Here is a 23,968-nt window from a genome sequence, read left to right on the forward strand (position 1 = left end):
ATTAAAAGACTAACCTATTGCTAAAATTGTATACCCCACAATAACTAAAAACTGATTGGAAACCCATTCAAACTATAGGGGGCTATTCTTCTATTCTGTCCATGAGCCACTTCCTGACGCTTCTCTTGAAGCTGTGGAGGCTCAAGCTCTGCTTGATGGGGAGAGGCAGCTTGTTCCAATCCTGGGCTCCAGAGAAAGTAAGGGAGCATTGGCCCAGTTTCGATCGGAAAGAAGCAGGCTTCAGGTTTGCTATGCTTGCTCTAGTTCTGTGGTTGTGGGATTCGTTGACCGGGGTGAAGTAGTTTTGGAGGTATCTAGGGGACCTTTGGTTTATAATATTGTGCACTATGTTCAGTCTGAGCTGGGTAACTCTGGCCTCTATAGGAAGCCAGTTTAGCTCCTGGAAGTGACTCCTCCCTATGTGGGTGCGAGGGCCAAGACCCATTACCACCCTTACTAGCTTATTTTGGGAAACCTGAAGCTTCTTTTTTATGTTCACTGACAGGCCCTCGAACCACGATACGCTACCATAGTCAAAGTGGCAGAGTACTAGGCTATTTGCTAATAGCCTGAGGCTATCTCTGCCAAGGAGGTTGGCTTTCCTAGCTAGGTACCTGGTGTGGGCGTTGACTTTGCCCAGTACTTGGGAGGCCATAGCCTCCCCATCTAGGCTCCCGTCTATCATACAGCCTAGATACTTCGCTTTTTTTTGCTGTTTTAGGGTTACAGCTCCTAGCTGGATATTAAACTCCCGTGCTTTCCTGAGCTTGGGCTTGGAGGCTAATAGTACTGCCTCTGTTTTACCTAGGTGAAGAGAAAGCCTGTTGTCCGAAAGCCACCTGCTGACCCCTGCAAGTTCTTCACCTAGCATCTGTTCTAGTGTGTTCTGATCCTTGTGTGAGACTAGCAGGGCTGAGTCGTCTGCAAATAAAAACAAGTTACATGAGCATGCTGCTGACATGTCATTTATGTACAGTAAAAAAAGGAGAGGTCCTAGCACGCTTCCTTGTGGGACCCCACATACAATGGGCTTGGCCTCTGACATAGTGCCACTGACCTCGACCCGCTGCACCCTATCAGCAAGGTAGGAAGAGAACCATCTGACCACTGTCTCAGACATACCCAAGGCCTTAAGCTTGGAGAGCAGTATGTCATGGTTCACTGTGTCGAAAGCCTTCTGTAGGTCTAGAAGAACTAGCCCACACAGCTTACCTGAATCTATCTCCCTCCTGATACTGTCTGTAAGATAAAGAAGACATGTTTCAGTAGAGTAAGACTTCCTAAAGCCGGATTGGAGGTCGTACAGGAGGTCATGGCTGCTTGCATATTCCTGGACTTGTTCATGGACTATCTTCTCTAGGACTTTGGATAACACACTTAAAATTGAGACTGGTCTATAATTGCTGGGGTCAGATTTGCTCCCTTTTTTATATATAGGGATGACTTTGGCATTCTTGAAGTCGGTGGGTACCTTGCCTAGGTCCAGGGAGAGGTTAATAATATGGGTTACTGGTGGAGCTATAACTCCGGCTGCATCCCTCAGAAACCTGGCACTGATGCCATCTACACCTGTGGCCTTCTTGATTTTGAGCTCACCCAGCATCGCAGCCACTTTGACTACTGACACCTTGCTTAAGGAGAACAAGTTTGCCTTAACCCCTCGTTGGCTATAGTAGTTGGAAACAAAGTCATCACCAAACTGCTCTGTCTTGGGAGGTAGGTTAGAGACATGCTTACCTGCTACCGATGTAAAGAAGTTATTAAAGATTGTGGCTACATTCTTTTTATCAAACTCCATTCCCTTGTCTGTGGACAGGCCTATGTTGGACTCAGTAGTCCTTTGGTTGGCATCGCCCCCACAGCCTAGCTGCTTGAGGGTTTTCCACAGTTTAGTTGGGTCATTGCTGTTCTCCTTGATGGTTTCTGCAAAGTATTCTCTCTTAGCTATCCTGATCATTTCCTGAGTCTGGTTCCTGAGTTTTTTGAAGTGATCAAAGTCAGCCTTATCTTGAGAACGGTTAAACTTGGCTAGGGCAGAGTCCCTCCGTTTGATACTATCACCTATGGTGTGGTCAAACCATGGGTCTGATCGCTGCTTCACTCTGGTTTGTCTAAGGGGGGCTACAGAGTTTATAACCTTCAAGAACAGAGATTTAAAAGTGCCCCATGCTTGGTCTACCTCATTGGCCCTGAGAACTTGAGACCTTGATGTCAGGCCTCAGACCTACTGTAGTGACCTTTCACCTTGATGTCAGGCCTCAGACCTCCTACTGTAGTGACCTTTCACCTTGACGTCAGACCTCAGACCTACTGTAGTGACCTTTCACCTTGATGTCAGGCCTCAGACCTACTGTAGTGACCTTTCACCTTGATGTCAGGCCTCAGACCTCCTACTGTAGTGACCTTTCACCTTGACGTCAGACCTCAGACCTACTGTAGTGACCTTTCACCTTGATGTCAGGCCTCAGACCTACTGTAGTGACCTTTCACCTTGATGTCAGGCCTCAGACCTACTGTAGTGACCTTTCACCTTGATGTCAGGCCTCAGACCTACTGTAGTGACCTTTCAATTGCAAATGCTGGAAGAAAAGCTATCTATTTGTCTCATTCTCTCTCTCGTCTAGCTTGCTCTCTCCTCTCCTTCCCCAGCCCTCCCCCAGGGGGCGCTCCTCTCTGTCTAAGACGCGGCCTCATGATTGTTTTCTCTAAAACAGTTTGTCTATACCCTTGGAGCTCTGTCTAACTCCGTCTCTCTCTGTCTCCCAGTGTGCGTTGCTACGCGACCCACCCCACTGTCTGAAGTCGCTCACCCCTGATCTAAATAAAAGGGCCCTAACCTCGTCCTGTTGATACGTCTTAGCTGAGATGGCCTCCTTCCCTGCCCCCACTGTCGTTCTACTTTAACCCTTTCACTGCCACACTACAGAAGGTTAACCCTTTACTATCACACTACCGACGGTAACCGCAGTGAAAGGGTTAACCTTATGTGTATTGTCGCAGTGAAAGGGTTAACCGTTTGGTAGTGCGGCAGCGAAAGGGTTAACAACTAGTTTAGCAAAATCCATGAATAAAAGTATTTATATACAGTACATACTTATCCTGTTATAATCATAACGAAAACCAGTCATATCTTTCACAGTTTTATTTGCATCTATGTATATAGTGATATAATCCATTCCTGTAAACCGCTATGATTTTCATTGTGTAACAATGGAAAACAAAATAAATGCAAATGGCCGACCCTGGACTTCACTTCTCAGGCTTTGTTCATCAGAATGTCCAAGCATCCGTCCTGCTTCCGCCTGACGGGAGACATGCTCTCCGATTGGACGGAGGCAGAGGGGAGGCGGGTCTTGTTCAGTGGCTCCGTGGCTGAGTTGTGTCCCGTCGCCCCTAACAACGTGAACACCATGGCGGCGGCCGCGATCGCAGGAGCATCGCTGGGCTTCTCTGGCGTCCGGGGAGAGATTGTCTCTGACACAGCGTGAGTCGTCTTAACCCTTTCACTACCACACTACAGAAGGTTAACCTTTCACTACCACACTACAGAAGGTTAACCTTTCACTACCACACTACAGAAGGTTAACCCTTTCACTATCACACTACAGAAGGTTAACCAGGTCCATTGCAAGTTGCTGTACTCTGTCGTCTACTCTAAGCCATCCTAGGTTGTCAAAGTGGGCAGGGGTGAGGTGGGTTCTAGGAGTAAGGTCAAGCAGTAGTCTGACCAGTTTGTTTTGAGATGTTTGTAATTTTGTTTTTAACGCCTTTGAGGTGCTTTGGTACCATGAGGTGCAAGCATAGTCGTAGTACCCTTGAATGAGTGCTCCTGCCAGAGTCTTCAGGGTATTCTTGTTTACCAGAGAGGAGATCCGGTACAAGTTTGTTGGTTGACTTTTTTTATTACATTGGATGCCATTTTGTCACAGGAAAGATTAGCCTCTAGGATGGAGCCCAGGTAGGTAATATCTTCTTTCCTTGTGACAATATTGTCACCCACTGTAACTGAGAAGCCGTCGGTCTTGCTGAGTTTGTTATTTGAACCGAAGAGAATGGACTCTGTCTGACCTGCCTGAAGAAGTCCACTATCATCCCTGTACCTAAAAAATCCAAGCCTGCTTGCCTCAACGACTACCGCCCTGTAGCTCTCACCTCCATAGCCATGAAGTGCTTTGAGAAGCTAGTAAAGGGCTACATCTGCTCCTCCCTCCCCATCAACCTGGACCCCCTGCAATTTGCATACCGCCCCAACAGGTCCACGGAGGACGCCATAGCCCATGTGCTGCACACAGCAGCATCACACCTGGACAAGAGGAAGGGGAACTATGTGAGAATGCTATTCATCGACTACAGCTCGGCATTCAATACCATAGTCCCCTCCAAACTCATAGCCAAGCTCAGGGACCTGGGCTTGAACTATGACCTCTGCCAGTGGGTCTTGGACTTCCTGACGGGCAGACCCCAGGTGGTGAGAGCAGGCAACTGCACCTCCTCATCCATCACCCTCAACATAGGGGCCCCCCAGGGCTGTGTTCTGAGTCCCCTCCTCTACTCCCTGTACACACACGACTGTGTGGCTCAGCGGAGTAACAACACAATCATCAAATTTGCTGACGACACAGTGGTGGTGGGCCTGATCTCTGCAAACGACGAGAGGGCCTACCTGGAAGAGGTCAAGGTCCTGGCGGGATGGTGCCAGGAAAACAGCCTCTCCCTGAACGTCAGCAAAACAAAGGAGATGATTGTGGACTTCAGGAGGTCGGGGGTCAAGGACTACAGCCCCCTCAGCATCGACGGGGCACCGGTTGAGAGAGTGAACAGCTTTTTTTTTTTTTTTTACTTACATTTTTATTAAACATTTATAGACATACAACACAACATATACAATAACATCAACAACACTATTAAACAGACATAAACAATAAAGAAAAAAATGTAATACTCAAAAACAAAATAAAAAATACTGACTTGAGCAGAAATTCCACAAACATAAATAATAAAATGGAAAAACATAAAACAGTTGTCATACCCTAAACACAAATTAAAATAAAAAAAGCTAACTAAAGCAGCATTTTGTGACATGGGTTCAGAGACCCTCCTTGAACCTCTTTCCTCCTTTACCCTTCGCCCTCTTGTGTTGCATTTGGTTCTTCCTCTGTGATGTCGTTTTCGTTCCCCTTGTAATCCTCCCACTTTCCCCATCTTTCTCCAAATGTCTCTTCCTGTAACCTCAGCATGTGTTATCCTCTCCATATCCTGTATCTCCCCTACTATTCCTACCCATTGTGCTATTGTCGTGGGTCTTCTCTGTACCACAGTCTTGTTATTGCTTTTCTGGCCGCTATCAACATTATCTTTATTAAATATTTGTCCCCCCCTTGTATTCCCTCGTGTGTCAAGTCTCCTAAGTAAAGCACCAGTCCCGTATGTGGTAACCCGTATCCTAATATTCTGTTCATTGCCTCCCCTATCTCCTCCCAATACCCCTTCAGCTTCTGACATCCCCAGAATATGTGCGTGTGATTTGCCCCCTCCTTCCCACACATCCTCCAGCATGCTCTTTGTGTTGGTGCATATTTTCCCTTCAGCTCTGGGGTTATAAAGAATCTGATTATGTTTTTCCATCCAAACTCTTTCCATGTCCTCGATCCTGTTGTTGAATGTTGCACCTCGCATATGTTACCCCATTCCTTCCCTGTTATTCCTATCTCTAGTTCTCTCTCCCATTTCTCCCTTATGTAATCGGTCGTGTGTCCCTTGCTGGTCATTATAGCCCGGTACAGTGCTGATGAGAGTGAACAGCTTTGAGTACCTCGGAGCCCACATATCCGAGGACTTGACATGGACCACACACATTGACAGTGTTGTGAAGAAGGCACGACAACGCCTCTACTTCCTCAGGCGCCTAAGGAAGTTCCAAATCAGTCAGAAGATCCTTAAGAACTTCTACTCATGTACAATAGAGAGCATCCTGACTGGCAACATCACCTCCTGGTTTGGGAATAGCACTGCACAAGACCGAAGCAGACTACAAAGAGTGACACGTTCAGCCGAACGCACAATTGGAGGGGGGCTCCCCACCCTCCAGAACATTTACAACAAGCGATGCAGGGGTAAGGCTAAGAGAATCATTAAGGACTCCAGCCACCCGAACAACTGCCTCTTTGAACTGCTGCGGTCAGGCAAGCGATACCGGAGTCTCAAGGCGAGCACAGAAAGACTCAGAAGAAGCTTCTATCCCCAGGCCATCAGGCTGCTCAACGAACAATAAACACTATACAACAACCACCAAATGCACACAGCACACACATCCACACGCACACACTCACTTTAAACAAACAACAAAATGCAGCACCCACTCTCCACACTTTAGATCACCTAAACACACTTTATATTTATTGATAAAGGATTTGCACTACAACTCGTACACCTTACTGTAAATTGTACCTAAATTGTACCTTATCCCATTTCTGATTTGCACTATATAGTATTGTATATTAGTACACTGCATAGTATATTGTATATTATATGGTAACTCAGTTATGTCTATTCCGCATCGAACATTGTACATATGTCTATACTGAACACTGTGACCTCATTTTTTTTACTTCTAATTTACATGCTATACTATGTTATTTCATACTTATCTTGTCTAGCACAGTCTCTGGAGCGTAACAGTAAGAAGCATTTTGTATAAAAGTATTCTGTACTTGTGAGGTTTCTGTCCTTGCCTTCTCACTCGTTCTGTTCCTTTAACCACCCTCGCTTTGTTTTCATTCATTTTTTCTGTCAAGTATTTCAATTCCCTCGTTCACACGTTTCTCCCCGCTGACGTCATCTGAGACGTCGCTGATTGGTTCTCTCACTTCCCCACGCTTTTCAATCACATTCCCCAGCTGTCACTGCTTTTCAATCAATCGATCCCTCATTATTTATACCCCGTTTCCCCACCCTAAGTTGTTGGTTCGTCTTGATTTGTCGCTGGATGTTTTTCCCCGTTGCTTCTGTTTCACTGTGCTATTCTCCAGGAATTCCTAGAAGCCTTCGCTTGGATACCTGCTCCGTGGCGCGCGCTCGCCTCCACTGTTGTTCCTGTTCCTTTTACGCAGCTCGTCTGGGTGAGTTTTTCTAGATTGACTGTCTTGACCTATTTCCGATTTTCGTGTGTAACCTTTACACTGAAGTCTACCACCTTTTTGTCAGACAGTCACTCACCCAGCCATTATCGTTTTTGCTCTTTCCTTTTTGGAATAATATTTTTGGGATCTTCCACCTCCCACTGTGTATTTACACGAAGATATTATTTCACATTTGGACTGTTTGGATTTTGCTCACTGTGTATTTACACGAAGATATTGTTTCACATTTGGACTGTGTTTGGATTTTTGCTCACTGTGTGTTTACATGAAGATAGTATTTCACATTTGGACGGTGTTTGGATTTTTGCTCACTGTGTGTTTACATGAAGATATTCACTTGGGCTGTTTTTGGAATATTGCACATCACTGTGTTGTTTAACACGAAGAATATAACACCCTGTCCTCCAGCTCGTTTCAAGTCTGCTCTGTCACTGACCCGTTCCCTCTCTCCCTCTCTCGGTCTTGCACAACATCTGAGAGGTCCGCCGTGAGAGTCTGCAGAGCGGTACAGAGGTCTGCTCCTGCTTCCCAAGACTACCCTTCCGGGAGAAGCTGCAGAGCAGCAGAACTTTGCCCCTTGTTCATTGTACCTGTTCTTGTTGACCTGCTTTCCCTGTTTCACTTATTCTTATTATCAAATAAACAAGCCCTCGTATTTGGCAACTCTGAATCCTACTCTCTTGTGTCGTTAGCGTTTGGGGTCGGTGTCAAACCATAACATTACGAACCAACCATGACGACCCCAGCCGACACAGAGGGGGTCAGAACCGCACTTGCATTTCAAGTCGAGTTGACCAGGGATCACGGTCTCCAACTAGAGCGGGCTGCGGCTGCGGTGCAGGACCTCAGGGACCAGGTCCTGCCTATGCAGGGTTCAATGGCCGCTATGGCGGGACAACAGTCCGAGATTCTCGCCCAGCTTAACTCGCTGGGCGACGCCGTTAATTCTTTTCATCTCTCACACCCTTCAGGAACATTCCCCGCAGCCCCAGCAGATCTCGCACCTCGGGAACCCCTTCTCTCCGTCCCACGGCTGTTCGACGGTAATCCCGAGGAGTGTGCCACATTCATCATGCAATGTGAGTTGGTTTTCCGTCATCAACCAAGCCGTTTTTCTGCTCATGGGTCCCGAGTGGCTTATATAACCAACCTACTTTCAGGCCATGCTGCCCAGTGGGTCACTTCCTCCTGGGCAATGGAAGCAGAATTTTTGTTCTCCTACCCAGACTTCGTGGCGGAGCTCCGCAGAGTGTTCCACCATCCAGCCCGAGGTCTGGACCCTGGAGCCCGGTTGGGGACCTTCCGACAAGGGAGCAGCAGGGTGACGGACTATGTCATGGAGTTTCGACTGGCGGCGGTGGAGAGTGGATGGAACGAACCTGCTCTTCGCCTAACCTTCATTAGGGGGCTCAGTGACGCAGTCCTGGACCAGCTCGCTACCAGGGAGGTGCCCGACTCCCTCGAGGAGCTGTTTAGCCTTGTCATCCGTATTGACGGACGCCTCCTGGAGAGAAGGCGCGAGAGGACCCGACTGCCACCTCCTGAAGCACCCCGGACTCCTGGACGCCCCGTCCCCAACACTACTGAAGGTAACAGGCTTCCCCGTCCGGTGCGCGAGGAGGAACCCATGCCACTGGGACGCTCTCGTCTGAGCCAGGTGGTGCGTCAGGCAAGGCTCAGGTCCGAGCTCTGCCTCTACTGCGGAGGCACGGGACACTTTCTCGCCGACTGCCCTATCCGGCCAAAAGATCGGGCTCACCAAGACCCCGGGAGATCCTGGTGAGCCGTTTTTCCCATTCCCAGCGCCGCGCACCGCCTGACCATCTGTTGAGCGTCACCCTGGCCTGGGGGAACCAACGTGCCACGGTGGAGGCCCTCATCGACTCTGGGGCAGACGAGAACTTCCTCGACTTCGAGTTTGCCACCCAAGCCAACATACCTCTTGAGGCCCTTGTGAGGCCCTTGGAGATCTTTTCGTTGGACCAACACCGCCTGGCCGACATCTCTCAACGGACCGGCCCAGTCTTGCTGACCATTGCTGGGAACCACGTAGAGAGGATCCAGTTCCTCATTACCCAATCCCCCCTTGTCCCGGTGGTCCTGGGTAGGCCCTGGCTCGCGCTGCACGAGCCCCACATCGCCTGGGCCTCCGGTACCATCAGGGGCTGGAGCTCCTCCTGTCACGCCCGCTGTCTACAGGCGGCGTCTTGTCCCCCGCCCCGGAGACCGGCTGGTGAGTTGCCCCCGGATCCCTCGTCCATTCCTCCCGAGTACCACGACCTCATGGAGGTATTCAGTAAGACCAGGGCTCAGTCCCTTCCACCTCACCGCCCCTATGACTGCGCCATCGACCTCCGCCAAGGGGCTCCCCTTCCCGGCAGCCGCCTCTACAGTCTGACTGTCCCGGAGAAGAAGGCGATGGATCTCTACATCTCTGAGTCATTGGAAGCAGGACTCATTCGGCCTTCCTCCTCCCCGGTGGCGGCCGGGTTCTTCTTTGTTGGTAAGAAGGATGGGGACCTGCGACCCTGCATCGACTATCGTCAGCTCAACGAGATCACCATCAAGAACAAATACCCCCTACCTCTCATGAGCTCCACCTTCGAGCCACTGACCCAGGCCTCGTTCTTCACCAAGCTGGATCTCCGAAGTGCCTATCATCTTGTCCGTATCCGTGAGGGCGATGAATGGAAGACCGCCTTCAAGACCCCCAGGGGCCACTATGAGTACCTTGTGATGCCGTTCGGCCTCACCAACGCCCCGGCGGTATTCCAGGCACTCATGAACGATGTCCTCCGTGACATGCTGGAGGTGTTCGTGGTGGTGTACCTGGACGACATTCTTATCTTTTCCAGGACCCTCGAGGAACACATCCTGCATGTCCGCCGGGTGCTGGAGCGCCTCCTCCACAATCGGCTCTTCGTCAAGGCGGAGAAGTGCCGTTTCCACTCCAACTCCGTCGACTACCTGGGCTTCATCGTGGAGAAGGGCTTGACCCGAGCGGATCCTCGCAAGATCCAGGCTGTGGAGGATTGGCCGGAACCCACCACTCGGAAGGAGCTACAGAGTTTCCTCGGGTTCGCAAACTTCTACCGAAGGTTCATCCGGAACTACAGCCAAGTGGCGGAGCCTCTTACCAAGCTGACCTCCCCCGCTCTGCCGTTCGACTGGTCCCCAGCGGCACGCGCTGCGTTCCGCTCCCTCAAGAGAAGGTTCACTTCCGCTCCTATCCTGCTCCACCCTGACCCCAAGAGGCAGTTCATCGTGGAGGTGGACGCCTCGGATTCTGGCCTGGGCGCTGTCCTATCTCAGCGTTCTCCTTCCGACCAGAAGGTACATCCTTGCGCCTTCTACTCGCGTCGCTTCCTCCCCGCCGAGAGGAACTACGACACCGGCAATCGGGAGCTACTGGCGGTCGTGGCTGCTCTGGAGGAGTGGCGTCATTGGCTAGAGGGTGCCGAGGAGCCTTTTACCATCTGGACGGACCACAAGAACCTAACGTTCATCCGCGCTTCCAGGCGCCTCAACGGTCGGCAGGCGAGATGGGCCAGTTTCCTCAGTCGGTTCGACTTCTCGCTGACCTTCCGCCCCGGTTCCCGCAACACGAAGGCCGACTCCCTGTCCCGGATGCACTCCAAGGGGGCTCCACCCTCTGAGGACCCATCTCCCATCATCCCGGAGGCCCGAGTGGTTGGAGCCATCACCTTGGGCATCGAGGGTGTGGTGAGGCGTGGTGGATCGATTCAGCAAGGGGGTCCACCTCGTGGCCCTCTCCAAGCTTCCCTCAGCAGCCGAGACGGCGGACCTCCTGACGCACCACGTGTTCCGCCTTCACGGCTTTCCCCAGGACATCGTCTCTGACCGGGGGCCCCAGTTCACCTCCCAGGTATGGCGGGCTTTCTGCAAGGGATTGGGGGCAACGGTCAGTCTCTCCTCTGGCTACCATCCCCAGACAAACGGGCAGACGGAGAGGATGAACCAGAGCGTGGAGTCTGCTCTTCGGTGTGTGGCAGCCGAGAGGCCGGCATCCTGGAGTCGTTTCCTTCCCTGGGTTGAATACTCGATCAACTCAATGGTCAGTTCCGCCACCGGCCTCTCCCCTTTTGAGGCCTCCCTGGGCTACCAGCCCCCTCTTTTTCCCGCACTGGAGACGGAAGTGGCAGTTCCCTCCGTGCAGGTCCACCTCGACCGCTGCCGTCGCGTTTGGGAGATCACCAGGACCGCGCTGCTCCGGACATCTGAGCGCGCCTGTCGTGGTGCCGACCGGCGCCGGGTTCCCGCGCCGACTTACCGCCCTGGGCAGAGGGTGTGGCTCTCCGCGAAGGACCTCCCGCTACGGTCCTCGGCCAAGAAGCTCAACCCTCGCTTCGTCGGTCCTTTCGAGGTCCTGAAGGTACTCAGTCCGGCGGCCCTGCGCCTGAAGCTTCCTGCATCCATGCACATCCACCCCGTGTTCCATGTCTCCCGGGTTAAGCCCGTCTCCCTCAGTCCCCTTATGCCTCCAGCTCCTGATCCACCGCCTCCTGTGCTAGTGGATGGTCACCCCCAGTGGCAGGTCCGCCGGTTGATGGGCGTTCGTCGGCGGGGCCGGGGATTCCAATACCTGGTGGACTGGGAGGGTTACGGCCCTGAGGAGCGTAGCTGGGTCTCCCGGCAGCTCATCGTGGATCCCGGCTTGATCACCGACTTCCATCGGGCCCATCCTGACGAGCCGGGTCGGCCTGGTCGCCGGGCGGCTCCCGTGGAGGGGGGGGTACTGTGAGGTTTCTGTCCTTGCCTTCTCACTCGTTCTGTTCCTTTAACCACCCTCGCTTTGTTTTCATTCATTTTTTCTGTCAAGTATTTCAATTCCCTCGTTCACACGTTTCTCCCCGCTGACGTCATCTGAGACGTCGCTGATTGGTTCTCTCACTTCCCCACGCTTTTCAATCACATTCCCCAGCTGTCACTGCTTTTCAATCAATCGATCCCTCATTATTTATACCCCGTTTCCCCACCCTAAGTTGTTGGTTCGTCTTGATTTGTCGCTGGATGTTTTTCCCCGTTGCTTCTGTTTCACTGTGCTATTCTCCAGGAATTCCTAGAAGCCTTCGCTTGGATACCTGCTCCGTGGCGCGCGCTCGCCTCCACTGTTGTTCCTGTTCCTTTTACGCAGCTCGTCTGGGTGAGTTTTTCTAGATTGACTGTCTTGACCTATTTCCGATTTTCGTGTGTAACCTTTACACTGAAGTCTACCACCTTTTTGTCAGACAGTCACTCACCCAGCCATTATCGTTTTTGCTCTTTCCTTTTTGGAATAATATTTTTGGGATCTTCCACCTCCCACTGTGTATTTACACGAAGATATTATTTCACATTTGGACTGTGTTTGGATTTTGCTCACTGTGTATTTACACGAAGATATTGTTTCACATTTGGACTGTGTTTGGATTTTTGCTCACTGTGTGTTTACACGAAGATAGTATTTCACATTTGGACGGTGTTTGGATTTTTGCTCACTGTGTGTTTACATGAAGATATTCACTTGGGCTGTTTTTGGAATATTGCACATCACTGTGTTGTTTAACACGAAGAATATAACACCCTGTCCTCCAGCTCGTTTCAAGTCTGCTCTGTCACTGACCCGTTCCCTCTCTCCCTCTCTCGGTCTTGCACAACATCTGAGAGGTCCGCCGTGAGAGTCTGCAGAGCGGTACAGAGGTCTGCTCCTGCTTCCCAAGACTACCCTTCCGGGAGAAGCTGCAGAGCAGCAGAACTTTGCCCCTTGTTCATTGTACCTGTTCTTGTTGACCTGCTTTCCCTGTTTCACTTATTCTTATTATCAAATAAACAAGCCCTCGTATTTGGCAACTCTGAATCCTACTCTCTTGTGTCGTTAGCGTTTGGGGTCGGTGTCAAACCATAACAGTACTTCTGTATGACAACTATTAAAGAAACTTGAACTTGAAACTTGAAACTTGTTTTGCCCATGTGTAATGATAGTTTGTTATCAGCGAGCCATATGCAGATTTTGCCTAGTTCCGAGCTGAGGGTTTTTTCAACCTGTAACTTGTTCTTGTCAGAGACCAGCAGGGCTGAGTCGTCTGCGAACAAGAACAAGTTGCAGTCACAAGCTGACGACATGTCATTTGCATAAATTAGGAACAGTAGCGGTCCTAGTATGCTTCCTTGTGGAACACCACAGCTCACTGTGAGGGGGGGGGGGGGGTAGGGTACCGTTTACCTCCACCATCTGTTCTCTCCCCTCCAGGTAGGATTGCATCCAGCTCACTGATAGACTATCAAAACCCATTGCTTTTAGCTTGTCAATCAGAATGGAGTGATTGACATTGTCGAAGGCTTTTTGTAGGTCCAGCATGACCATGCCGCAGTATTTGCCCTCGTCCACCTCTTGTTTGATGTGGTCGTTCAAATAGAGAAGGCATGTGTCAGTGGAGTGGGATGTTCTGAAGCCAGATTGGAATTCGTAGATTCGATTTTTTTCCGCTAGGTACTTTTCAACCTGTTCGTAGACTATTTTTTCCATGACTTTCGAGATGGAGGTAAGAATAGAAACAGGGCGGTAGTTGCCTGGGTCTAATTTACTGCCCTTTTTGTGCAGATGGGTCACTCTCGCAATTTTGAAGTCCTTGGGGACGTGTCCCTGTTTTATGGAGAGGTTTATTATGTGTGTGATGACTGGGATGATGGCGGCTGCTGAGTCTCTGAGGAATTTGGAGGGGATGTTGTCATGGCCAGTGGCCTTGTTAGGTTGGAGGGCGCTCAGTTTTTTGAGTACCTCATCTGTAGTTACCATTTCCAGTTTGAAGTCGTCTTTGCGGACCCCTAGGTTTTTGTATTACGCTACTATGTGTTCTACCCCATAATGCCCTGAGTGGGAGGGTAGTTTGTTTACCAGTGTTGTGGCTATGTTTGTGAAGAAAATGTTTAAGTAATTGGCTACATCTAGCTTGTCTGTGATGAGTGTGTTGTCCGTCTTTATGTTTATGTTTGAGAATCTGGTTTTAAGTTTTTTACTGCAGCCTAGTTGATTGTTGAGTAATTTCCAAAGTTCACATGGTTTGTTTTTGTTTTCCTCAGTTTTGTCATTGATGAAGTTCTTTTTTGCAGTTTTGATCATGGAGTTTACGTCGTTTCTTAGTCTGTTTCTTTCCAGTTTGAGTTCTGTCACGTGGGCTTGGAGTTCACTGCTCGTGCTTTTTGTAAGCTTTGACTGACTTTTACGAAACTCGGAGCATTTTTCATCTTTGGTTTTCATAGCGGCCAATATTTCGGAGTGCATCCACGGCTCAGCGCGATTTTTTACCCTGGTGGTTCTTAGGGGGGCCATGTCGTTTAGTGTTGTTGAAAATTTGGTTTTGAAACCAAGCCATGTTTCTTCTACCAGTGTACCATTGAGCTCATCTGACCAGTCCAGACTCTCCAGTTCAAGGTTAAAGGCCTCGCTAGAGTAGGTTTTGAGGTCTCTAGATGTGACTGTTTTGTGACAGCCGGCCTTATGTTTTAGCTTTTTTTTCTCTCTCTCTCTCTCTCTCTCTCTCTCTCTCTCTCTCTCTCTCTCTCTCTCTCTCTCTCTCTCTCTCTCTCTCTCTCTCTCTCTCTCTCTCTCTCTCTCTCTCTCTCTCTCTCTCTCTCTCTCTCTCTCTCTCTCTCTCTCTCTCTCCCTCCCTCCCTCCCTCCCTCCCTCCTCCAGGCTGAGTGATTACCACGTGGTGGAGGTGGAGGTGACGGGGCCTGATGGTTTCTCTGTGAACACTGTGAGGAGGAACCCGGCTAAACTGGGTGCTGTGACCGGCAGCGCTACCTACAGCTCCTTCTGGAACAGCTTACTGGGTGAGTTCTCTCCAGCGCTACCTACAGCCCCTTCTGGAACAGCTTACTGGGTGAGTTCTCTCCAGCGCTACCTACAGCTCCTTCTGGAACAGCTTACTGGATGAGTTCTCTCCAGCGCTACATACAGCTCCTTCTGGAACAGCTTACTGGGTGAGTTCTCTCCAGCGCTACCTACAGCTCCTTCTGGAACAGCTTACTGGGTGAGTTCTCTCCAGCGCTACCTACAGCTCCTTCTGGAACAGCTTACTGGGTGAGTTCTCTCCAGCGCTACATACAGCTCCTTCTGGAACAGCTTACTGGGTGAGTTCTCTCCAGCGCTACATACAGCTCCTTCTGGAACAGCTTACTGGGTGAGTTCTCTCCAGCGCTACATACAGCTCCTTCTGGAACAGCTTACTGGGTGAGTTCTCTCCAGCGCTACATACAGCTCCTTCTGGAACAGCTTACTGGGTGAGTTCTCTCCAGCGCTACCTACAGCCCCTTCTGGAACAGCTTACTGGGTGAGTTCTCTCCAGCGCTACATACAGCTCCTTCTGGAACAGCTTACTGGGTGAGTTCTCTCCAGCGCTACATACAGCTCCTTCTGGAACAGCTTACTGGGTGAGTTATCTCCAGCGCTACATACAGCTCCTTCTGGAACAGCTTACTGGGTGAGTTCTCTCCAGCGCTACCTACAGCTCCTTCTGGAACAGCTTACTGGGTGAGTTCTCTCCAGCGCTACATACAGCTCCTTCTGGAACAGCTTACTGGGTGAGTTCTCTCCAGCGCTACATACAGCTCCTTCTGGAACAGCTTACTGGGTGAGTTCTCTCCAGCGCTACATACAGCTCCTTCTGGAACAGCTTACTGGGTGAGTTCTCTCCAGCGCTACATACAGCTCCTTCTGGAACAGCTTACTGGGTGAGTTCTCTCCAGCGCTACATACAGCTCCTTCTGGAACAGCTTACTGGGTGAGTTCTCTCCAGCGCTACCCACAGCTCCTTCTGGAACAGCTTACTGGGTGAGTTCTCTCCAGCGGGTGGAAAGTACTCTAGTAATTGTACTTTGTTACAATACTTAAGTACCATTTTTGGGGATTTGTACTTTACTCAAGTATTATTAGGTTTGTATACTTGTACTTTTACTCAATTACATTTCAGAGAAAAAAAACATTACATTTAAAATGCAGACCTACAAAGTACAAATCTCGCAGGTCCAACTATTTTAATTAGTAGCCTATTATTTGTTTCTCTGGCTGAACTAACGTTAACGTTATTAATCCTGCGGCCGCACTTTATTTAAAAACAGCCAATCAAAAGAAAATGAATCCGCCCATATCCATGCTGATTGGTCCTTGTGCAAGACTAGAAAGCGCGGATCTTTGATTAAACACCTGCTATCGTCAGAGTGACAAGCTACAGAAGATGGCCACAAACGATAGTACGAGTGATGAAGAGGACGCAGGAATTTCAAATTAGATGGAGAAGTGCATTAAAATGATGTCCTCTGTTCTTTAATTTCAGCATCGTCTATCGCAGAACACATTCCACTGTGGGCCGAGTGTATGCTTGGTTTCATTCCAGCCTAAACACCAGCCGATGATTTCACTAATTGGCTCACCTCTTCAACTAACTCACCTGGTGCAATGTGTAGTTACAATGAAAACTTGGCCCACGATGGAATGAGTTTGAGACCCCTGGTCTATCCCTTGCAATAAAAAAAAGTTTTTACTTTGACTTTTTAGTACTTAAATTAGCTAAATAGCCAACCAACTAAATACAATAATAGACAGTGGTATCCTGAGGTAACGTTAAATACAGACGTTTGCTAGTCGAAAGGACTGGACACAGGGACAAGTTAAACATCAATCAATTAATTTAATACAACAGGTAGTTTGAGCTGCGCGCACCATATTATATACGGCTTTGAAACATTCTCTCTCTCCTGCCGATTAAAATCCTCCTCATCACCGATTGCCTGTAGCTGCATTTGCGTCGCGGTGTCGTCTCTCTCCTATCCGTTGGAAACTAGCGACAGCTCAAAAGCACAGAACCGGACGACACAAGTTATCGAAAACAACTATAACACTTCCGGTCAGAGTTTTTCAAAATAAAAGCGACGTCTAAAACAGGAAAGACATTTATTTTGTACATTTGTGGCACGCACTTATTTCTTGAGACGATTTCGTTTTTAACGGAAACCTTTTTTTAAAGGTCCCATGCATTGCTATTCCTTGCACTATTTGGGCAACTTTACACAATTCCTGTTAGTCTATGGAACACATCTGTAAAAAAATTCATTGTTTTATATTTTTAATCAAGTACTCAAAAGCATAATTTTTCTACCTCAGGATTTCAGACTGTTTGCGCTTTGAGTGACAGTCACCCACACAGTCTGCCAGGCAGACAGAGAGACATAGAGAGATTGATGGGGATACTAATTCATTTCGCTGTGGGGGGCATAATCCCACAGGACAATGCATTGGTAACTTGTTTCAAATGACAATATATACCTCTGTGAATATTATTGCACGGATCGGAATACGGGCGTGCGCGTGGGAGCGTGCGCAAAGATATTTTGACAGTGATACGGAGTGCTCCCGAGGTCCCTCTCTCTCTCTCTAACAGGGAGAAGCCCCGCGCGTCAGGTTGTGTGTAAAATGCGTGTGTTTGTTTCCCCGACAGAAGCTCCTCTCTCTCTCTCTCTCTCTCTCTCTCTCTCTCCCTCTCTCTCGCTCGCTTGTTCTCTGCCTCGCTTCACTTTGAGGAAGTGAAGGTATTTCCACTCGCTCTGCTGTTGAGGGGGCGGAGATATGCACATCAGTACCTTATTCACGTCAGCGATACTGTCAAATCATCAGAACGGCTTAGTTGAGTGAGGAAAGATCTCATGAACTCGAGACTAGACTGATGAGTCAATATGATAATTAACGACACAGACCACATTGATATAATCCCCCATTGCTAGGAAACAATGCTAAACACTGGAAAAGTCCATTTATAATGCATGGGACCTTTAAATGAAAACGAAATGAAAACGAAAAAGATCAAAATCGTTTTCGTCTGAACAAGGCCTTAGTCTAGACTTCCATGGTGTCTAATCTATAGTATAGATACTGTCGGAGTGATTTAGTCTAGACTTCCATGGTGTCTATAGTATAGATACTGTCGGAGTGATTTAGTCTAGACTTCCATGGTGTCTATAGTATATATACTGTAGGGGTGATTTAGTCTCTTCCATGGTGTCTATAGTATAGATCCTGTAGGAGTGATTTAGTCTCTTCCATGGTGTCTATAGTATATATACTGTAGGAGTGATTTAGTCTCTTCCAGGGTGTCTATAGTATATATACTGTAGGAGTGATTTAGTCTCTTCCATGGTGTCTATAGTATAGATCCTGTAGGAGTGATTTAGTCTCTTCCATGGTGTCTATAGTATAGATCCTGTAGGAGTGATTTAGTCTCTTCCAGGGTGTCTATAGTATATATACTGTAGGAGTGATTTAGTCTCTTCCATGGTGTCTATAGTATAGATACTGTAGGAGTGATTTAGTCTCTTCCATGGTGTCTATAGTATAGATACTGTCGGAGTGATTTAGTCTCTTCCATGGTGTCTATAGTATAGATCCTGTAGGAGTGATTTAGTCTCTTCCATGGTGTCTATAGTATAGATACTGTAGGAGTGATTTAGTCTCTTCCATGGTGTCTATAGTATAGATCCTGTAGGAGTGATTTAGTCTCTTCCATGGTGTCTATAGTATATATACTGTAGGAGTGATTTAGTCTAGACTTCCATGGTGTCTATAGTATAGATACTGCAGGAGTGATTTAGTCTAGACTTCCATGGTGTCTATAGTATAGATCCTGTAGGAGTGATTTAGTCTCTTCCATGGTGTCTATAGTATAGATCCTGTAGGAGTGATTTAGTCTCTTCCAGGGTGTCTATAGTATAGATCCTGAAGGAGTGATTTAGTCTCTTCCATGGTGTCTATAGTATAGATCCTGAAGGAGTGATTTAGTCTCTTCCATGGTGTCTATAGTATAGATCCTGAAGGAGTGATTTAGTCTCTTCCATGGTGTCTATAGTATAGATCCTGAAGGAGTGATTTAGTCTCTTCCATGGTGTCTATAGTATAGATCCTGTAGGAGTGATTTAGTCTCTTCCATGGTGTCTATAGTATAGATACTGCAGGAGTGATTTAGTCTCTTCCATGGTGTCTATAGTATATATACTGTAGGAGTGATTTAGTCTCTTCCATGGTGTCTATAGTATATATACTGTAGGAGTGATTTAGTCTCTTCCATGGTGTCTATAGTATAGATACTGCAGGAGTGATTTAGTCTCTTCCATGGTGTCTATAGTATATATACTGTAGGAGTGATTTAGTCTCTTCCAGGGTGTCTATAGTATATATACTGTAGGAGTGATTTAGTCTCTTCCATGGTGTCTATAGTATAGATCCTGTAGGAGTGATTTAGTCTCTTCCATGGTGTCTATAGTATATATACTGTAGGAGTGATTTAGTCTAGACTTCCATGGTGTCTATAGTATAGATCCTGTAGGAGTGATTTAGTCTCTTCCATGGTGTCTATAGTATAGATACTGTAGGAGTGATTTAGTCTCTTCCATGGTGTCTATAGTATAGATCCTGTAGGAGTGATTTAGTCTCTTCCATGGTGTCTATAGTATAGATACTGTCGGAGTGATTTAGTCTCTTCCATGGTGTCTATAGTATAGATCCTGTAGGAGTGATTTAGTCTCTTCCATGGTGTCTATAGTATAGATACTGTAGGAGTGATTTAGTCTCTTCCATGGTGTCTATAGTATAGATCCTGTAGGAGTGATTTAGTCTCTTCCATGGTGTCTATAGTATAGATACTGTCGGAGTGATTTAGTCTCTTCCATGGTGTCTATAGTATAGATCCTGTAGGAGTGATTTAGTCTCTTCCATGGTGTCTATAGAATAGATCCTGTAGGAGTGATTTAGTCTCTTCCATGGTGTCTATAGTATAGATCCTGTAGGAGTGATTTAGTCTCTTCCATGGTGTCTATAGTATAGATCCTGTAGGAGTGATTTAGTCTCTTCCATGGTGTCTATAGTATAGATACTGTAGGAGTGATTTAGTCTCTTCCATGGTGTCTATAGTATAGATCCTGTAGGAGTGATTTAGTCTCTTCCATGGTGTCTATAGTATATATACTGCAGGAGTGATTTAGTCTCTTCCATGGTGTCTATAGTATATATACTGTAGGAGTGATTTAGTCTCTTCCATGGTGTCTAATCTATAGTATATATACTGTAGGAGTGATTTAGTCTAGACTTCCATGGTGTCTAATCTATAGTATATATACTGTAGGAGTGATTTAGTCTAGACTTCTACACCTATTTTTGACCTTTGACCTCATTCTTTACTTTCAGTTTGCAAAGGGCACGGAGGCAGAGTGTACCTGTGCTGAACCAACGCCATCCTGCCGGTTGAAACGCATCACAAGACGGAGGACAGCGAGACGGAGCACCAGTTACTGACGACGGCTCGCTTTCATCATCGGGGGGGGTGTTGACAAAATATCTTGCGATATCAAAATGTAATGGTATGCATTCTTAAAACTAAAATAATGGATCGTGATATAATTTAATCCATTGCTTATACTTCTAATCATACCCCAGTTTCTTTATGGCTATTTATGACAAGATGATTAAGCTTTGACATGTTACCATTTTGTTTATGTCATAAGGGGGAAGCAGGGGAAATGGCACTGTTTTACATTATGTTATGCCTTTGAAGTTCAATAAAAACCTTTATTCAACTTTTATTAAAGGGGAACTATTTTACTATTTATTTCACTATTTGGGCACTTTTACACAATTCCTGTGAGTTTATGGAACACCTCTGTATTTTTTTTTTTTTCATCGTTTTGTATTTCTAATGAAGTCCTCAAAAACAGCATTTTTCTACCTCAAGATCTTAAAGGGGAACTATTTTACTATTTCTTTCACTATTTGGGCACTTTTACACAATTCCTGTGAGTTTATGGAACACCTCTGTCATTTTTAATTTTTTTTTAATTCATTGTTTTGTATTTCTAATCAAGTCCTCAAAAACAGCATTTTTCTACCTCAAGATCCTAAGCCGTTTTGAGGCTGGGCTCCAACCACAATGGTAAGTTACTGACTCGCCTGAACATTAACATGCAGCGGTGTCTCTCTGACATCACAAATCATCACATTTTCAGATGACTCAGTTCAGTGAGGGTGAATATTGTGAGAGGAGAATTGGAAGAATGCGCCAATATGAGAATTAGAGACATAGATCATATTAATATAAGTCCACATAGCTAGGAAACAATGCTAAACACTGAAAAAGGCCATTTATAAGATAGTTCCCCTTTAAATATAGTAATAATATAGAATCCTGAACTGTCATGTATCAAAGTCTAACGTCACGCCGCTAGAAAATCACCTTGGTTCCACTGGAAGCAAACGCACAGACGGATCTACTGCCAGGCCCAGGATGCTTTGAAGAAACCTTCGTTTCCTTTGAGGAAGATGTGTTTTGAGAGCCTTGTATGAATGGTGTTAGTTACTAAGATAAGATATTCCTTTATCGATCCCCTTGAGGAAATTCAGGCATCATAGCAGCATGGAGGGGAGGTACAGGTAGTAAAAACAAGCAGTGTAAACGATATAACAAGTCAATATAATTAACTAACTAACTGAAATATACAGTATTCACATAAGGTGCAGTATGCATAAGGTACTAACTAACTGAAATATACAGTATCACATAAGGTGCAGTATGCATAAGGTACTAACTAACTGAAATATACAGTATCACATAAGGTGCAGTATGCATAAGGTACTAACTAACTGAAATATACAGTATCACATAAGGTGCAGTATGCATAAGGTACTAACTAACTGAAATATACAGTATCACATAAGGTGCAGTATGCATAAGGTACTAACTAACTGAAATATACAGTATCACATAAGGTGCAGTATGCATAAGGTACTAACTAACTGAAATATACAGTATCACATAAGGTGCAGTATGCATAAGGTAGTGTTATTGTCCTTTTTAGGTTCCTAGTAGCTGTAGTTGGATGTCTGGCAGCAGTCCCTGCTGGGTCTATCGGTATATCCCACAGCGAGACCTTGTTTCTCTGTGTTGCAATAAACTGCATCAGAATTAAAAGAGGGAGAGGAAAAGAGAAGTCGTCCATCACTCACAACACAAACACATGTTTATACATATATATAGACTTTATTCATCGGATTTCATCTGATGCAAGATTGTAACACAGAAATGACGAGTCATACAAGGGGCTGTCGTGGTACAGTGAATCCATTTCGCTCCCCCTCACTTTTCCTGAATAACAAGACATTTAAGTTAGACTTACAGTAGCTCTCATTTCTCTTATGTGGGTCATCTGAAAAGTCGCTTGCTATCTCATGATAGCCCCCCTTCCTCCTCCTCCTCCTCCTCCTCGCTCAGGTCTAGCGATCCATCTCTGCTCATTAAACATACAAATACTCATACAAACACGTTCTTTCACAGGCCAAGCCAATATGTGCGCTCACACACACAGAGAAAAAAAAAGTGTAAGATTGTTGCTCGGTAACGGTCACTCAAAGGCTTCGGTACAATAAGGCTAAAAAAAAAGACAAAAAAAAGGAATATATATATATAGTTATTTATTTATTACTATTATTCTTTTTTAAACAAGACACACATCTCTGATCTCGGAGAAGGAGAGTGGAGGGGCTTTACAGCGTTGTGTTCAGGACATTTCAAAGCTCTCTTTAGGACATTTGAAAACTCTTTAGGACATTTGAAGGCTCTCTTTAGGACATTTGAAGGCTCTCTTTAGGACATTTGAAGGCTCTCTTTAGGACATTTGAAGGCTCTCTTTAGGACATTTTGAAGGCAGACAATGCTTATTGCCAGGATGGACAGTCAGCCTGAAAACACCGGTATCATTGTCGCCTTCTTTTAAACAAGTTGCTTAATAAGTGCTTTGTCACAGTAATTACACACACAGCAACAGTGACGTGTAACACTCTCCCATTGTTATATTCATCTCTAAGTCTCTATATTATCCAGTGTTAGTGCCTGACGAAACCCAACCGTGCAGTTTCCTTTAGGAGTTTCTCCTTTTCAAGCTTTCACTTTGCCCCTTTTCCAGCCAAGTCAGTTATTTCATACAGTAATGGCTTCGACTGCTGGTGGGATTGAAAAACAACAACAAAAAACAACAACAACAACAACAACAACAAACTACTTAAAATTCCAAGACGTACTCAAACGCTAGATACGAGTTAAAACACTGCGGTGCACACGGGCTGTGAGGGGGGCGTACCAGACGGTACGTTATGGTATCTGTTCTCAAGTGCTTAGCGGCCCATTTCATTACTGCACGCCGTCTAGAAGAGGAAGTGCTGGGAACACAAGAGCGATTGCCATGGAGTTTCACTAGTGAATTCAGTGTATGTGTGCGTGTGTGCTTGTGTGTATGTGCGCTTGTGTGTATGTGTGTGCTTGTGTGTATGTATATGTGTGTGTGCTTGTGTGTGTGTGCTTGTGTGTATGTATATGTGTGTGCGTGTGTGCTTGTGTGTGTGTGCGCTTGTGTGTATGTGTGCGTCTCAGTATTTTGGGGTGGTGGCAGTGGGGGTGGTAGCCGTGGCAACCGCGGCAACCGCTTGGGCAGCAGCAGCCATGGCGACAGCTTGAGTGGCAGCTTGGGCGGCAGCTTGGGCGGCAGGACCGGTCCCGTTGGCGCCCCCCAGAGGGTAAGTCTTGAGTTTCACGGGCGGCGCGGCACCGGGCTGCCGGATGTTCCTGCGGTCCTTCTCAGCCTCCAGGTCCTCGTCGTAACGCTCGTCCTCGTCCTCGTTGTCCTCTGCCTCGCTGTGACGGGGGGACGAGTGGCGGGACAGGGAGGGGGACGGGGGCACGGAGGCCGGGCGCGGGTAACGGAACCCCTCCTAGAGAGGAGGAGAGGAGAGGAGGAGA

At 47.1% G+C, this 23,968-nt stretch overlaps 2 protein-coding genes across 2 annotated transcripts in view; one reads left to right on the forward strand and one right to left on the reverse strand.

Moving 5' to 3' along the window:
- Positions 1–20,408, forward strand: part of aspdh (aspartate dehydrogenase domain containing) — a gene marked incomplete at both ends in the record, with an annotated part of 27,827 nt that extends 7,419 nt beyond the window's left edge. The window contains 3 exons of the mRNA XM_084330226.1: positions 3,261–3,484; positions 14,833–14,972; positions 20,371–20,408. Coding sequence (XP_084186352.1) covers positions 3,261–3,484; positions 14,833–14,972; positions 20,371–20,408 — 402 coding nt within the window. The remainder of the gene's footprint in view (positions 1–3,260; positions 3,485–14,832; positions 14,973–20,370) is intronic.
- Positions 20,409–22,220: 1,812 nt separating this feature from the next.
- The window catches only part of gys1 (glycogen synthase 1 (muscle)), a 59,104-nt gene continuing 57,356 nt past the window's right edge, over positions 22,221–23,968 (reverse strand). Inside the window, exon 16 of the mRNA XM_084330350.1 lies at positions 22,221–23,940. Within this exon, the coding sequence (XP_084186476.1) occupies positions 23,599–23,940 (342 nt within the window). The 3' untranslated portion in view covers positions 22,221–23,598. The remainder of the gene's footprint in view (positions 23,941–23,968) is intronic.

This window comes from Notolepis coatsorum (assembly GCF_963971535.1).
Source record: "Notolepis coatsorum genome assembly, chromosome: 15".
Lineage (NCBI taxonomy): Eukaryota > Metazoa > Chordata > Actinopteri > Aulopiformes > Paralepididae > Notolepis > Notolepis coatsorum.